This window comes from Penaeus vannamei, chromosome 1 (assembly GCF_042767895.1).
Source record: "Penaeus vannamei isolate JL-2024 chromosome 1, ASM4276789v1, whole genome shotgun sequence".
NCBI lineage: Eukaryota > Metazoa > Arthropoda > Malacostraca > Decapoda > Penaeidae > Penaeus > Penaeus vannamei.
In genome coordinates, this window is record NC_091549.1 from 44,580,333 (window position 1) to 44,595,332 (window position 15,000).

At 42.0% G+C, this 15,000-nt stretch overlaps 2 protein-coding genes across 3 annotated transcripts in view; one reads left to right on the forward strand and one right to left on the reverse strand.

Moving 5' to 3' along the window:
• Positions 1 to 14,270, forward strand: part of LOC113803126 (serine protease filzig) — a 31,368-nt gene extending 17,098 nt beyond the window's left edge. Inside the window, exons 2-10 of the mRNA XM_070123628.1 lie at positions 3,688 to 3,869; positions 4,235 to 4,354; positions 5,082 to 6,893; positions 11,151 to 11,334; positions 11,800 to 11,917; positions 12,283 to 12,465; positions 12,573 to 12,696; positions 12,831 to 12,962; positions 13,224 to 14,270. Coding sequence (XP_069979729.1) covers positions 3,688 to 3,869; positions 4,235 to 4,354; positions 5,082 to 6,893; positions 11,151 to 11,334; positions 11,800 to 11,917; positions 12,283 to 12,465; positions 12,573 to 12,696; positions 12,831 to 12,962; positions 13,224 to 13,385 — 3,017 coding nt within the window. The 3' untranslated portion in view covers positions 13,386 to 14,270. The remainder of the gene's footprint in view (positions 1 to 3,687; positions 3,870 to 4,234; positions 4,355 to 5,081; positions 6,894 to 11,150; positions 11,335 to 11,799; positions 11,918 to 12,282; positions 12,466 to 12,572; positions 12,697 to 12,830; positions 12,963 to 13,223) is intronic.
• Positions 14,271 to 14,565: 295 nt separating this feature from the next.
• The window catches only part of LOC113803122 (beta-alanyl-dopamine/carcinine hydrolase), a 7,752-nt gene continuing 7,317 nt past the window's right edge, over positions 14,566 to 15,000 (reverse strand). Inside the window, exons 9-10 of one of the 2 annotated variants that reach the window (XR_011398658.1) lie at positions 14,899 to 15,000; positions 14,566 to 14,759 (exon numbers count right to left, since the gene is read on the reverse strand). The exon at positions 14,899 to 15,000 is cut by the window's right edge and continues 264 nt beyond it. The gene's annotated coding sequence lies outside the window, so the exon portion shown is untranslated. The other variant, XM_027353836.2, reaches the window with a different exon arrangement.

Genomic DNA, 15,000 nt, shown 5'->3' on the forward strand with positions numbered 1-15,000 from the left:
TCTCCCCCAAGCCAGTTTCCAAATCTCAGTCTAGCTTTCCCAGAGCCACGCCAAGTAGCGGTTCACCACAGCGATCGGGAGCGATAGCCGAGCGATAACAATCTCCCAGGTTAAAGAATACGCAGGAAGTCAGGAATTGTCTCATTTCCAAGTTCTTTCGAGAGACAATGGCTGTTCGGAACTTTCTCTTGGGCTTTTTTTTCCCTGATCTTTCTTTCTTTCTTAATAGAAATATTTTTGCCTCTTTTCGGATATGGTTTTTGGCCTACTTTTGCCCTGGGAGGAAAATTGATTACCTCTACTATAGCAATGATAATAGCTGATAGATCATGATTATGGTGATAAAGTGCTGTTAATAAGGAGATTGAATATGATGGTAATGATGACTATTATTATCATGATGATGATGATGATGTTCATGATGATGGTGGTGGTGATGATTATTGCTCGTATCTTTACTATTAATTTGCTTTATAATTATGATGCTAATAATGAGACCTTTAATGTTATAATGATGGTTAGTAATGTTGATGCTTATGATGATGATTATAACAATAACGACAATAATGATAATGATAAATATGAATATGATAATGATGTTAAGGGTAATAAAAATAACAGTGATATGACAATAATATCGACGACGAAATAGATGAATGATAATCTATTTTATAAAATTAATGTTGGCTTTGCCTTTGTAAATTGTAAATGCATGCAATAATTCATTGCCGTATGTAACACGGATATGTAGCTATATATATATATATATATATATATATATATATATATATATATATATATATATATATATATATATATATATATATATATATATACATATTTGTGTGTGTGTGTGTTTATTTTGGTAAGTATATAAGTATAGGTAGATGTATACATATGTATACAACACATACACACGTATGTGTTGTAAAAAATGGATGTAAAACACCATTTTCTCGTGATATTTTGTTCATCTTGTCTTCCTTCCGATTACCTGAAACGCCTAAATTACTCTAACTTCCGCGACAAAGATCTTGGTAGAAAATAGTCATAACTCACATGTAACTGGTTCACGTCTTGAGCACGTCCGTGATTACCTGCCGTCAGTGTGCAGTGAAAGAACTAAATGAAAGGGTTTAAAGGAAAATAAATTTCGGTTTCAATAGCCTTTATTACTGTCTTCCATGTCCAAGACACGTGTATATATATGTATATATATATATATATATATATATATATATATATATATATATATATATATATATGTGTGTGTGTGTGTGTGTGTGTGTGTGTGTGTGTGTGTGTGTGTGTGTGTGTGTGTGCGTGTGTGTGTTTATGCGTGCGTGTGTGTTTTTTTATGTGTGTGTGCGTGCGTGTGTGTTTTTTTATGTGTGGGTGTGCGTGTGTGTGTGTGTGTGTGTGTGTGTGTGTGTGTGTGTGTGTGTGTGTGTGTGTGTGTGCGTGTGTGTGTTTATGTGTGCGTGTTTTTATGAGGGTGAGTGGGCGTGCGTGCGTGTGTTTATGTGTGCGTGTGTGTGTTTTTATGTGTGTGTGCGTGTGTGTGTTTATGTGTGTGTATGTGTGTGTTTTTTTATGTGTGAGTGTGTGTGTGTGGGTGAGCGTGTGTTTATGTGCGCGTGTGTGTTTTTATGTGTGTGTGTTTATTTATGTGTGCGTGTGTGTGTTTTTATGTGTGTGTGTGTGCACCGATATGCATATATATATCTATAAAGGTATATTAATTTGTATGTGCATACATCCGTATCTATCTGTATATATATAAATATATTTGCATCATCTATCTCAGAAGTGCGTCGTAATGCGTGCATGTTATTTGTACCTCGTCTGCTTTAGGACATCAGTCGAAGGTAAATGGCTCTGTCGCGATGTCAACTCATATTATAATGATTATTTAATATTTCTCAATTGAATAACCACTTCTGCCTCAGAGAAAGAGCAAAGGCGAAAATGAAGACAAATAAGAGAGGATAATAATGATAGTTAAACGAAGAACACGGGGAAACTGTAGAATGTCAACACATTCGAATGATGGTATTCAAGATCACCCACAGTTCTGTATCAGAGGAACTCTATTTTACCAAGAAAACGGAGTAATAAGGCCAATAAAGTGGAGAGGGAAAAATAATAAAAAAGACGAAGAAGAACGGGATAGGAAAAGTAGGAGAAGACGAAGACTAAGACTAAGAGGATGGACTCTCGAGTGTGAAAGTTGGCCAGCAGGTGTTAAAGCCTGGAACTCGAACCAAGCGAAGCGCCTCGTGCCAGCGGCCATTGGCGTCAGCTGTTGGCTCCTTTGTATTCAAGGATATTTGTCATAATTGTGCGGTGTTTATTATGAATATCATTTAAGGGGGAAGACCCATTAGCAGTTTTTTTTATCGACCATATAAAATAGTAGTGGGGAAAATGTGCATGTATATAGATGGATATCTAGAACTTTCGCGTGTTGTTTGAACGGTTAGAAGCAAGACGAACGGCATCTCTGCATTGCCACGAGAACGGCCGGCTGTATGTCACTAGTGAAAGCACATAGAGTGACTTGCCGTTGTGATTTCAGTGCTAGTTTACCATACGAGACGCCTGTGCCGCCTCCTTCAGACGTATCGAAAACATGTCACAGAGATGGAGCGAGTGATATCCGAGAAGTACTGCGCAACAGAGAAAATTATCTATCTGTATGTGGAGAAAAGAAAGTTTGAAATTTTGCTGTGTTGGCGTCATAATATAACATTATGATGACGCCGACAAACGAGAACAATATAATGATAATGCTGATAATATTAATGATGATAAAAAAGACGTCATTCTTCTGCCCCATCCATATTTACTAATCTTATAGGCCTACATGCAGACAGAAGCTCTCGTACCTGGAGCAAAATATTGATCAAATTAAAGTTACCTGTCTAAAAAGTTACAAATAGCCTTTAGCAACACGATTTTCATGGGAATTCATATCTGCCTTTGTTGCTACAATTGATGCCTTTACGGACGTGTTTCGAATACTGTCTCGGGCGCCCAAAGCTTTAATGTGCGGCAGTATAGTATTCATTGCCAGTATCCAGAGATCATCTTTTAGTATAAAGAAATTAAGTCATACGGTCAATCGTAGAACATCGTGACTCTATTAGTTTATCAATCGAAAATGTTTAAGTGTGGTTACGTTGTAATATGTAATCTTGTAATCATCTTTCTATTTTTCTACTGATTTTAGTTCCCACCTTGAACTGTATATAATTGGATACTAATGACTAGATATGAAATCAGTCTTTCAGTGCAAGAGTATAAGGCAGTGGATTAGAATAATGCATATATCTTATCATATAAAGTGTAAAAAATAAGTGTAAACAGTTCAATATACTTTTCAATTCCTTCTCCTGTTTATATGGGTGTGTAAATATATATACAAGGCTTTAAACTTTCATAGGTACACGAATGGCATACTTATGCATGCAGTATATGCAATGAGTAACATAGTTCTGTGGAAAAAAGTAGAACAGAAGCCTAAGATTAAGTTGTATTGGCATTGTCAGGTGGTGCACATAAAACACCAGGTGGCGGTACTTTAATGATCTTATGGAATGTGTCGAAATAGGCCTAATGTTAATAATGGCGCCAATAAAGCCATATAGACATAGATATATATTATAAAAAGTATCATCCTTTCAGGCATGTCGCGCCAGGCGGTGGTCCTGGCCGCGGCGGCGCTGCTGCTCGCCGCGCCGCCCGCTGCTGCCTCGTGGCGCTGGGAAGACCAGGCGACGCAGCCCCCCGCGTCGGCCTCCTCCGTCGTCACGTCCAGCTCAACCATCACTACCTCTTCCTCAACTTCGACTTCTGTTTCCACGCCTGTGAGTACATGGTATAATGTTTTGTTGGAGTTAGTATGGCGGCGAGTGTGGGAAAAGTATTGCCACGACACACATTCGGGAGTGAAAAAGCAATAATTCTTAAGAAACAGTCCTGTACAAGATATAAACGTGATACAATAGATAACACTGATCTCTTAAAATCATATGAGGATGAAAATCCCACAGGATAAATATGCTGAAAATAAGCAGCTGTCCTAAAGCGGAAACATGAAATAAGTCATATTAGTACTTAAAAAAACAACTAAAAAACTAACATCCCACGCGAAAAAATAAACTAGCCCACAACCACATTAAAAAAATTATGCCAATGCCCTACGGAAAAAAAACTTGTCACTGCCCCACAGGATGAAGTCCAGACGGCAGCCGAGGCGAAGTCCATCCCGCAGCTCGCCGTGAACGAAACTGAACCGCGATTCATTGGAAGTCTCAAGAAGAAACTGTGCAGTGTCGGCCTCGGGTTGAACGTAAGTCTTTCTCAACTTTCTTTTGCCATTTTGTCGTTGGAATTAAGAGGCTAAGCGGGATAGAATCGAGATGAGTTGAAGGCCGTAGTAAAGAGAATTGGTTCATATTGTAAATACGTTTTACTAATTTATGACTCTGTTGTATTCGTCTTAAAGATGCCCCTGATTAAGAGTTTAGTTGAGTTAGGCAAAGATATAGAGGAATATTACGTTCAATATTTACTTAGTTAATTAGCTTGGACATAGAATCTAAAAAGGAAGAAAATAGTGATAATGAAATAAAATCTAGGCCTATCCACCAGAGAAAGCTCTCTGGTTTAACTCGAGGAGAAAAAAAAAACATGTAGGATACACTGTAGGCCTATTTGAGAGCCTGAAAGAGGGTGAAAGGTAATTGTAGTAGCCTTTGGAATGGTTAAGTGAATGGATCTATGGTGTAAAGTAGTGTATTTTTTAAGAGCTATATTTATAATAATGTGTGATAAATCCAGAACTAAAACTAGGACTAAAAATGGAGCATCGTCTTGTACTTATATTTATTGTATTTGTAATTATTATTATTGTTATCTAGAAATCTCGTACAAATCACCAAATGTAGCTGGTAATGGATGATTTCAGGCCATAGCTATTGAAAAAAATATATCAAACAGATATTTAGGAAACGCCTCTTTAGTGAGCTGTCTAAGTACTGCAATTACTAACCCCAACATAACAAATATCGTACCAGTGTGATAAGGATTACAAACCAGCCTCGCATCACTACGGGAAACCAGCTGATATCCACGAAGTACAGTACGTCCAACCTGTGGAAATCCGCCCCGTTGGGAAGCCCATCCCTGCTCTGCCTGCTTATCACGGAGGCGGTGGAGGAGGCCATGGCGGGGGAGGTGGCGGCTACGGTGGAGGCCACGGAGGAGGAGGCCATGGTGGCGGTCATGGAGGAGGCCATGGTGGCGGTCATGGAGGAGGCCATGGTGGCGGTCATGGAGGAGGCCATGGTGGCGGTCATGGAGGAGGCCATGGTGGCGGTCATGGTGGAGGCCATGGTGGCGGTCATGGTGGAGGTGGATATGCCTCAGCTTCTACTTCACACTATGGCAGTTCCTCCGGGTATCCAGCGGCAAAAGCTCCTTCCCACTATGGTGCTCCTAAGCCCCCCTCGACTTCATATGGTGCCCCTCCCGCACCATCGACTTCATATGGAGCACCTAAAGCTCCGTCAATCTCATACGGAGCACCTAAGGCCCCTTCAACGTCCTATGGTGCCCCCCAGGCTCCTGTTGCATCATATGGTGCTCCTCCGGCCCCTTCGACATCGTACGGCGCTCCCCCAGCCCCTTCGACGTCCTACGGAGCCCCTCCAGCCCCAGCGACATCCTATGTAGCTCCCAAGGCCCCCTCTCCATCATACAGCGCCCCCCCTGCTCCATCGTACTCAGCTCCGTCGGCCGTCGGTGGAAGTCTGGATTCAGGAAATGCCGGGCAGACCATCAAACACGTCCACATCCATCAACATGTATACAAGCTAGATGGAGGTAATGGAGGCGGTTTGGGTGGCTTTGTAGGAGCTAGTGGAGGAGGAGGAGGAGGAGGAGGAGGATATGGAAACAACCTCATACCTGGATCAGGCGCCGGGGGAGGAATAGGAGGAGGATATGGAAACAATCCCATACCTGGATCAGGTGTCGGCGGAGGAATAGGAGGAGGATATGGCAACAACCCTGTATTTGGATCAGGCGCCGGGGGAGGAATAGGAGGATATGATAGCAATGTCCTGTCTGGATCAGATAACTCCTTCTCGTCTACGCCTTTTAGAAGAGACACTGTAAATAACATCCTTGTTGATCAAAAGGAAATTAATAAGAACGGCGGGTTTACACCTAGCTCACTTCCTACGGCACTAGGCAGTGTAGCTGGAGCTCCAGCCGTGGAATACAACGTCGGAGCGGACGGCGTTGTCGAGCAGTTTAGCCTGGCTGAGTCTGTCCGGGATGTGAGGCCGCGGGATCTCGGCTGCACCTGCGTTCCCAGAGAGCAGTGTCCTGTGGATCAGGTAATTTCTTCGCCTTTTGCCCGGGAGGATCTCACTAACATTCAGGATCCCAGGAACTCCCCATCCGCAGGCAGGGTTTACTCCAATGCGTCTAATGTCGCTCGACACAAGAGAGACGTCCCGAATATTGAAGATCAGCTTGCCGTGGCAACGCAGGAACAGGCGACACAAGAGACTAGAGAATTATTCCCAGACGAGATCATCGCCCTTCCTGACAACTCCCAACTCAACCCTCTCAACATCGACCTCTCCCAACTCCGTCTCCCTCCCAACTCTGCCTTCGAAACCCTGGCCGCCGATTTGGCCGTCCAGCAGCAAGGTGCTGCCCCTTTCATCTCATTTACGTCTGCTTCGGCTGTGCGTGCCCCCACGCCCGTCCCGATCGACGTCTCTCCCGATCGGGCGAGTAGCACCTTCGTCGGCAGCCAGAGTGCAGGGGTCATACAGGACGTCACCAGTCAGTACCGCCAGGAGTTAATCTCAAACGTAAGATAAAGCTAATCCTAAACTCATTTGGTGAAGGGTTATTTTTACTTCTTTCCATTAAGTATACTGATGAGTTCTTCCCTCATGTTGCATCTTTCAGAAAGAGCTTGTTTTTAAGGGTTGCAAAGACACGGGTGTCGCCAAGATAAGAGTCACTCGAGAAACCACGGAGAATTCAAATGATCCTGCGACAGTAAGTTTTCCAGCAGTTGGCAGCCTTGTTCACACCTGTACTTATTCATCACTGCAGATTTTGGTATAATGTACTTGTGAAGCTTTTGTTTTTCGTTGCTGTTACAGTAGTGTTTGTATGATTATATCTGTAGAGTCCAGTATTTGTTAACATTCTACTTTTATTGGTTCCAATTTAGATGCAATGTATATATGTAGAATTCACTGTTTGTAGCCTCAAACACCAAAAAGTACTACTGTAGATATGATTTGACATCGTCTATAACAGTCAGCTGGCAAACGCAAGATCACAAGTAGTAAAAGAAGTTCTCTCACTGGCACTTTTGGTATATCCTGTTTGTATCATTTTCGTGGCATATCTTCCTATTGTTAATTTATCCCCTTGGTATGGTGTATATACTTTATTTTCCTCTTTATCATTGTCATTTTTTCATTAAGTATCACTCTCCCTTACAGCGGTTAATTGGACTGTTAGGTGGTCTAGGTAGTGGGAGTGGTTTAGATGGTCTCAGAGGCCCAGCTTTTGTGCCATCTTTTGGGGTTAATTTTGGGAGTTTGCCGACAGGTGGTGGTTATGGTCCTTATGGTAGCCCTCATGGTGGCAATCCCTTGGGACTCGATCTCGGGCCCGTGTCCGTAAACCCGTTCGTCGGATTCAAAGTGGCAAAGCTTGATGGGAGGCCGATCCTCAACCCAACGTTTGACCTCCTTGTGACTCCCAATGCCAAGGGTGTTCATGCACTGAATGGTCTGAAAGAAGGGATAAAACATCAGTTTGGAGGTGGATATCCTGGTCCCTATCCAGGCCCTATCCCTGGACCCTATCCAGGCCCTGTTCCTGGCCCCTATCCAGCTCCCATCCCAGGACCCCTCCCAGGTCCCTATCCAGCTCCTGCACCCTATCCAGCCCCTGTACCCTATCCAAGTCCGTCATATAATCCCTACCCACATCAACCCATTCCTCCAAAGGTTCCCTACGTCCCTCCAACGAACACATACACTCCTCCTGTATATACACCCCCCAAGCCTGTGTATACACCCCCAAAACCCGTGTACACCCCTCCCGAGCCAATATACACCCCGCCCATTAAGCCCATCGCTGACTATAGTAACCAACACTACAAGCCTCCGGGTTTCGTCGCCCCTGTGCCTGTCCACTCGCCCTCGCACCTTCCGCCCATCTCGGGATTCCACGACGAGAAGCCGGTCCAGGTCCACCACCACGAGCACACCCACTACCACGACCATGACCACGACTACGACTCCTCTCGCCCATTCACCTCCGGGGGCTTTGTTCCTAGTTTATCTGGCTTCGGTCGTTCCGATCTCCCTCTGAGTGACGACGAGCCACTTCCTCTCGCTTCCTCGTCCTCGTCCTCGTCACCGAGCTCCTCTTTCCTTCCCTCGTCGTCGAGTAAGTTTGTCCGTTCGGACTCCTCCAAGGTGACTTTCTCGACGCGCGCGTCCGATTCGCCCAAGTCGTCGTCGGGTTCATCATCATTTAAGTTCCCGGATTCATAATTCTCAGTTAAATTATATATCTCGTACTGATAAGGCTCTCTCTTAACACGGTTAGGTAGGTTTTGTACACTTATGTATATATATTTCTCATTTACAAATTCCGAACTTGATTCTGCTTTAAAAAATCAGAATTAATGGACTATAAACACTATACAGAACACTTATACTTTATACCACAAAAATTAATTTCGTAAACACCCCATAAACATACCTTTCATAGTGCCATAGTCACAGTAGACACAGATCTGTTTGTAAATTAGTCCTCGAAGTTATCTGTTACTAAACACATCTATGTAAAAGCAATTTAGACGTTTTCTATACTGTATTATACACAAATAGCGTAGCAGTAATGTTGCACTCGCACCGGTAAAGCTTTAATATATTTACGCCAGCTGGCCAGTCCATGCACAAGCAGATTTTTTTAAATACATATTTTGTTCATTAGCGTAGTAGTGCTACATTGAAATATTTGTTTCTCGTGATTATACTGATGTTTGACAGTCTCTAGTAAAATAAGAATTAAGAAAAAAATCGAAGGCGGAAGTGGAAGATCTCGTGCCGCTGTAACCGCCCGCTGCATTGTTCCCCAAGGTGCCAGGGGACCCAGACAGCAACCCACCCTCGCCGCGTCTCATGGCCGAGGTGGGCGACTTCCTGAGTAGCCTCCCCATCGATGTAACCCTGAGACTCTCTAACCATCCTCATCCTCACCTCATCCCTCATCCTCCGCCCTCACCCCACACCACCACCGTGCCCCACCCACATTCCGAACCGTCGCCCGCACGCCTAGGATCCTTGCCGGATTCTCCTCCTTCTTCCTCTCCTTCGAGCTTGCAAAGACTGAATCCTCAACAGCCTTTCCCTCCTCCTTACTCACCTCTCGGCTTGGGGCGTCCTGTCTCTCCCCTGCGATACCCTCTCTCCCCCTTGGGCGCTCCCCCTCCCTCCCTGCGACCTCCCCGACATGGGACCTTACTGGACAGAAGGTTAGGCGTGCCCGTGCTGCATGACCCCCTGCGGTTGAGGCCTCCGTTCGTGCATGGACTTCCTCCTCCTCCTCCTCCTCACCCTCCTCACGGCATGCATCGGCCGCTCCGACCCCTCGGGCCCTTCGGCGAGGACAGGCTCTGCCGCCACGCCAACTGCAGGGGCCTCGCCTACTACTGCCAGGTATAGTCTCCGACGGCGACGCTCTGGAGCCAGGCAGAGCTCACCCGTCTTTTGTGGTCCTTAAAAAGAAGATATTCTGATTCTGAAACACACACACACACACACACACACACACACACACACACACACACACACACACACACACACACACACACACACACACACACACACACACACACACACACACACACACACACACACACACACTCACACACACACACACATATATATATATATATATGTTAATCACGTAATGATGCTAATGATAATGATAATATCGTGATAATGTATCGTTATTACCTTGATGTTTATGCTATTGATCAAAGCAAGATATTTTTTCGATATCACAGACATTTCTCTAATTACAACATTCTCGTTTTTCCTAAAATTATATTATCATTATCACTGACGGCTTTAGTGTAATAAGTACAATTTGTGCTATTTCAACGGCTCTATTCTATTTTTTTTTATTTACAGCTAATTACGGATGAATGAAAATATTCATACTGTAAGATGTATGCTATATTAATCAGCAATTACTTTACAGGTAATCGCAGATACGGATAAAAAGCTTTTTTTTGCCCCTTTTTCTATCATCATGTTTTCATCAGCAAGTGTTCGTCTGCGATCAATGGGACTGGGTCATTTCTACGGCGTTTTTGTAAAAGTGTTGAAGGCTTTGTTATGGTGGCGCTTATTCGATCTGTATCTCTTTTCTTTCTTTCTTTCTCTCTCTCTCTATTTTGGACTTTTTCTTTGTCTTTGTCTTTCTCTCTCTTTGTCTTTCTCTCTCTCTCTCTCTCTCTCTCTCTCTCTCTCTCTCTCTCTCTCTCTCTCTCTCTCTCTCTCTCTCTCTCTCTCTCTCTCTCTCTCTCTCTCTCTCTCTCTCTGTTCATCTATCTATCTATTTATCTATCTATCAGATTTGTTATTTGTTTCGATTTTGTCATTGTGTTTTCAATTACAAGTTAGAAATGTGAGTTTGAGGCCCAGTTCCACGTACGCCATACACACGATGATAGCCAGCAGTTCACAACATAATCGTAAAGCAGTCGAATTCATTAATTTTACGATGACTTCTTTTGCTTGAAATTCTGTCACATATGAGTTTACATTCAAGCTTACCTGCTTGTAAAAGTTTTTTTTTTTATTGAAATAGTACTCTTGAAAATTATTCTGACCTTTGATTGTTGAAATATTACTCTTGAAAAAATATTCTAGCCTTTGTCTAATCTTAAAAGACAATTTCAAAGAAATTATCCCTTTTGGAAAACTACTTCGAACCCGATGCTTCTCGCATGTCACCTGACCAAAGGCCAGTCGGGCAGCGTCATTTCCTACGCAAAAAATGACACTGAACCCCATGCTTTGCAGCGGGATTTCGCCTCACCCGAGTGCGGTCTGTTCGAGGTGTGCTGCAACCCCGAGGTATTCCAGGGGGCCTTCTCCTCCACCTTCAACTCCTTCGCCAACCCGGGGACCTGCGGCTTCAGGCTCACAGATGGCATCAACGGCCGGATTCGGCAGCCGCTGCAGAAGGAGGGAGACGCCGAGTTCGGTACGTTTTTTTTTAATCAATTAATATATATATATATATATATATATATATATATATATATATATATATATATATATATATATTTGTGTGTGTGTGTGTGTGTGTGTGTGTGTGTGTGTGTGTGTGTGTGTGTGTGTGTGTGTGTGTGTGTGTGTGTATGTGTATATATATATATATATATATATATATATATATATATATATATATATATATATATATATATATATATATTAGGGGGGGGTGGAGTTGTCTGGCCATTGTTGATATCTTTGTGTAGGACTAATATCGGTTTGGATGCTTCACTTTTTTTATAGAGCTTTTAGTGGAAAGCTTTTTGGTTAGGTTATCATCATCACCATCATCATTATTATTATCATCACCATCACACTACGATTAATATCATAATGGTCGCTATATTACTTTGTCTATATTTACGTTCTAAAAATCTCCCGTCTCTTTCCCCAGGCGAGTACCCCTGGCAAGCCGCAATTCTGAAGAAGGAAGGGATTGACAACGTGTATGTGTGTGGAGGGACTCTTATAGACGACCGTCACGTGCTAACAGCTGCTCACTGTGTTAAAGGGTAGGTTTTTCTTCCAATGACTTGCCCTGGCATGGCATGCAAATTGAGTATTGGTAACAGTATATGTCAAAGTATAAACGCCTGGGCAAACTGGTGTATTAGTCGGTGTTCCTGAGAATCTTTTAAGATATAAACGTTTTACTCTAGCAAAAAGGAAAGAAAGATATGTCATTCACAAGTTACTACAATGAGATTGGAAGTCGTGGTTAAAAGTTGCTCTTCGGTCAGGTATATTCAGTATGACTCTTAAACAAAAGACACCACGTCATCCACATGGCATCACAAAATGAAGTTCATGGTGCTGCATGTTTGTTCTGCGGTCTCTGTATGAATGAACTAAGGAACTATGTTTGTCCACTTTCCAGATACGATGCCATTGAACTCAGGGTGAGAGTCGGCGAGTGGGACGTGAACAGCGACACCGAATTCTACACCCACGTCGAGAGTGACGTCAACGGTGTGTTTGTCAATCCTGACTTCTATTCGGGGAACCTCATCAATGACATCGCCGTCGTCAGGATGACCGTCCCTGTTGACTTCGTTAAGAAGTGAGTATGGCTTGCGGGTGCAGAATTATTATAAGGTAGGTGGACGTATCAAATATATGTTGTTATTTGCTGTATCAGATAGTTTACAAGTCCTCGCTCGTTGGCAGCCCCCACGTCTCGCCGGTGTGCCTCCCCGCCCGGAGCCAAGACTTCACAGGGCGCCGTTGCTGGATCACAGGCTGGGGCAAGGACGGCTTCGGCGAGGAGGGGCAGTATCAGAGTATCCTCAAGGTGAGAGGGGCTATGATTTTTTTCTTCGGAATTTATGTAATTTTGAAATCAGATGATATAGACATTATATATATTTCTGTATTTTTATACACGAACTAGATATAACAGAGACTAAATACTAATCTCTGTCTCAGGAAACGGACCTGCTGGTGATACCGCCTGGAGAGTGCCAAGCGAGGCTGCGTCAGACGAGGCTCGGGCCGTCGTACAGACTCCACCCCGGCATGCTGTGCGCTGGAGGCGAGCTGGGCAAAGACGCGTGCAAGGTGGGACTTATTGTATTTTAGGATCTATTTTCTTTTAATTGATTCAGCTATGCATATAGGGTAATTTTTTTCGGTTAGAAAGGCATCTTGTACTTTATGATACTGGAGTTAATTTTTCAGCGATTATCCATAATTACTAATCTCAACAATAAAGTTTTCTCTATCCGAATTATTACTATTTTTTAAAATGTTCTTTTGGCACCAACTCACACTCTGAACGAGAGTATTTCCTCCCCAACCACTCCCTTTCCCTCCCCCCAGGGTGACGGCGGAGGCCCCCTGGCGTGCGAAGACGCGTCAGGCAGGTTCCAGTTAGCCGGCATCGTCTCCTGGGGAATCGGGTGCGGCCAAGCGGGGATCCCTGGCGTCTACGTCAACGTGGCTTACTACATAGACTGGATAGCACAGATTACGCGGTTCTAAGTGGAAATCGGCTGTTGGTTTCCTTCGTGGGGCGTCGAAGGGGAGACGAAAGATGGGAGAGAAAGGAGTGAAGAACAAGGAGGAGAAGGATGCGAGAGAGAAATGCAAAATGTATTGTTTTGTGGAGTTTCCTGTAGAATGTTGAAGACGAAGGTGATTTGGGAAGTGGAAGAAGAAGGGAGAAGATAAAAAAAACTAGACAAAGAAGAAGAGATGGAGAGATAGAGAGAGAATAGAAATAAAGAACTATATGTTGGTAGTTGCGTCGTGGAGAATTGCGGTTCGTCTGCGCTGAAAGGGAAATGCACTGACATTTATTTAACTACATAAGTAGGTTGTCTTAATTAGATTTCATTTCAGGTTGTCATTTTCACTCTTTTTCTACACGTTACTGCATTCGTTTTGTTGTTAATAAAAGTTATGTTATTATTACATAATGATTAAAAATTAGTTTACGTGATTGTCATTCAGTATTAAAAAGGAATTTATTCATTATGAGAAACGATTGTTGCAATTATTTTCTTGATTAATTATTATTATTATTATTATTATTATTATTATTGTAGTTATTGTTATTGTCTTTACTATTATCATTAATAATAGTATTATATTGTTATTATTATCAATCTATCAATTTTATTACTATTATTCTATTATTATTATTATCGCTCTTTACCATTATTATTATTATTATTATTATTATTATTATTATTATTATTATTATTACTGCTACTACCACTATCACCGTTTTCATCATTGTGACAAGAACGTTCTGTCATCATTGTTACGTATTATCTTACCTGGTTTGTGAGTGTTGCTGCTGGCCAGCTGGATGGTGTAAATACATGTTAACTTGTTATTCAATTACTAAAAGAAATGAAGCTAGTCGGTTGTTTCGTTTGTTCCTTGATTCTACTAGATTAAATGTTCCCTACTATATAAACAAACCATTAATATCATTATATTCTTATGTATATATAAATATATATCATCTCTTCCATTCTACGCTATACATAAGAACGGCAATTGTAAAATTGTAAAATGCATTTCATAGTTGTCCATTGTAAAAAAAAATCACCTACCTCTTATGTAGTTTCTCGGCTTTTTCCCTGTTTGCTTAGACGACAAAACAATTGACAGGGTGTTTGAGAGAAAAGGGTTGTATCATAGAATCAGCACGTTCAGTAAGTCCAATATTTATTCAGGTATTCTAGAACATGTAGCTTTAGCTTGGTTGTAAAATCCCTGCGTTTTATATATACACGAAGATAAAAGAATGATGAATAATTACAATGAATTATATATGTTTTATAACTACTTCAAAAATGCACATTGCTATATCAAATCCAATGCTATAATCAAGGTAATTTAATACTATAATCAGGGTAATTTAATACTATAATCAAGGTAATTTAATACTATACTCAAGGTAATTTAATACTATAATCAAGGTAATTTAATACTATATTCAAGGTATATAACATCTAATACTATATTCTAGTTAATTTAATACTATATCCAAGGTATATAACATCGAATACTATATTCAGCTATTCTTATCTGACATCCATAAACAATAATTCCTAGCAAAGAGTAAGACAAAAATGATCATTCC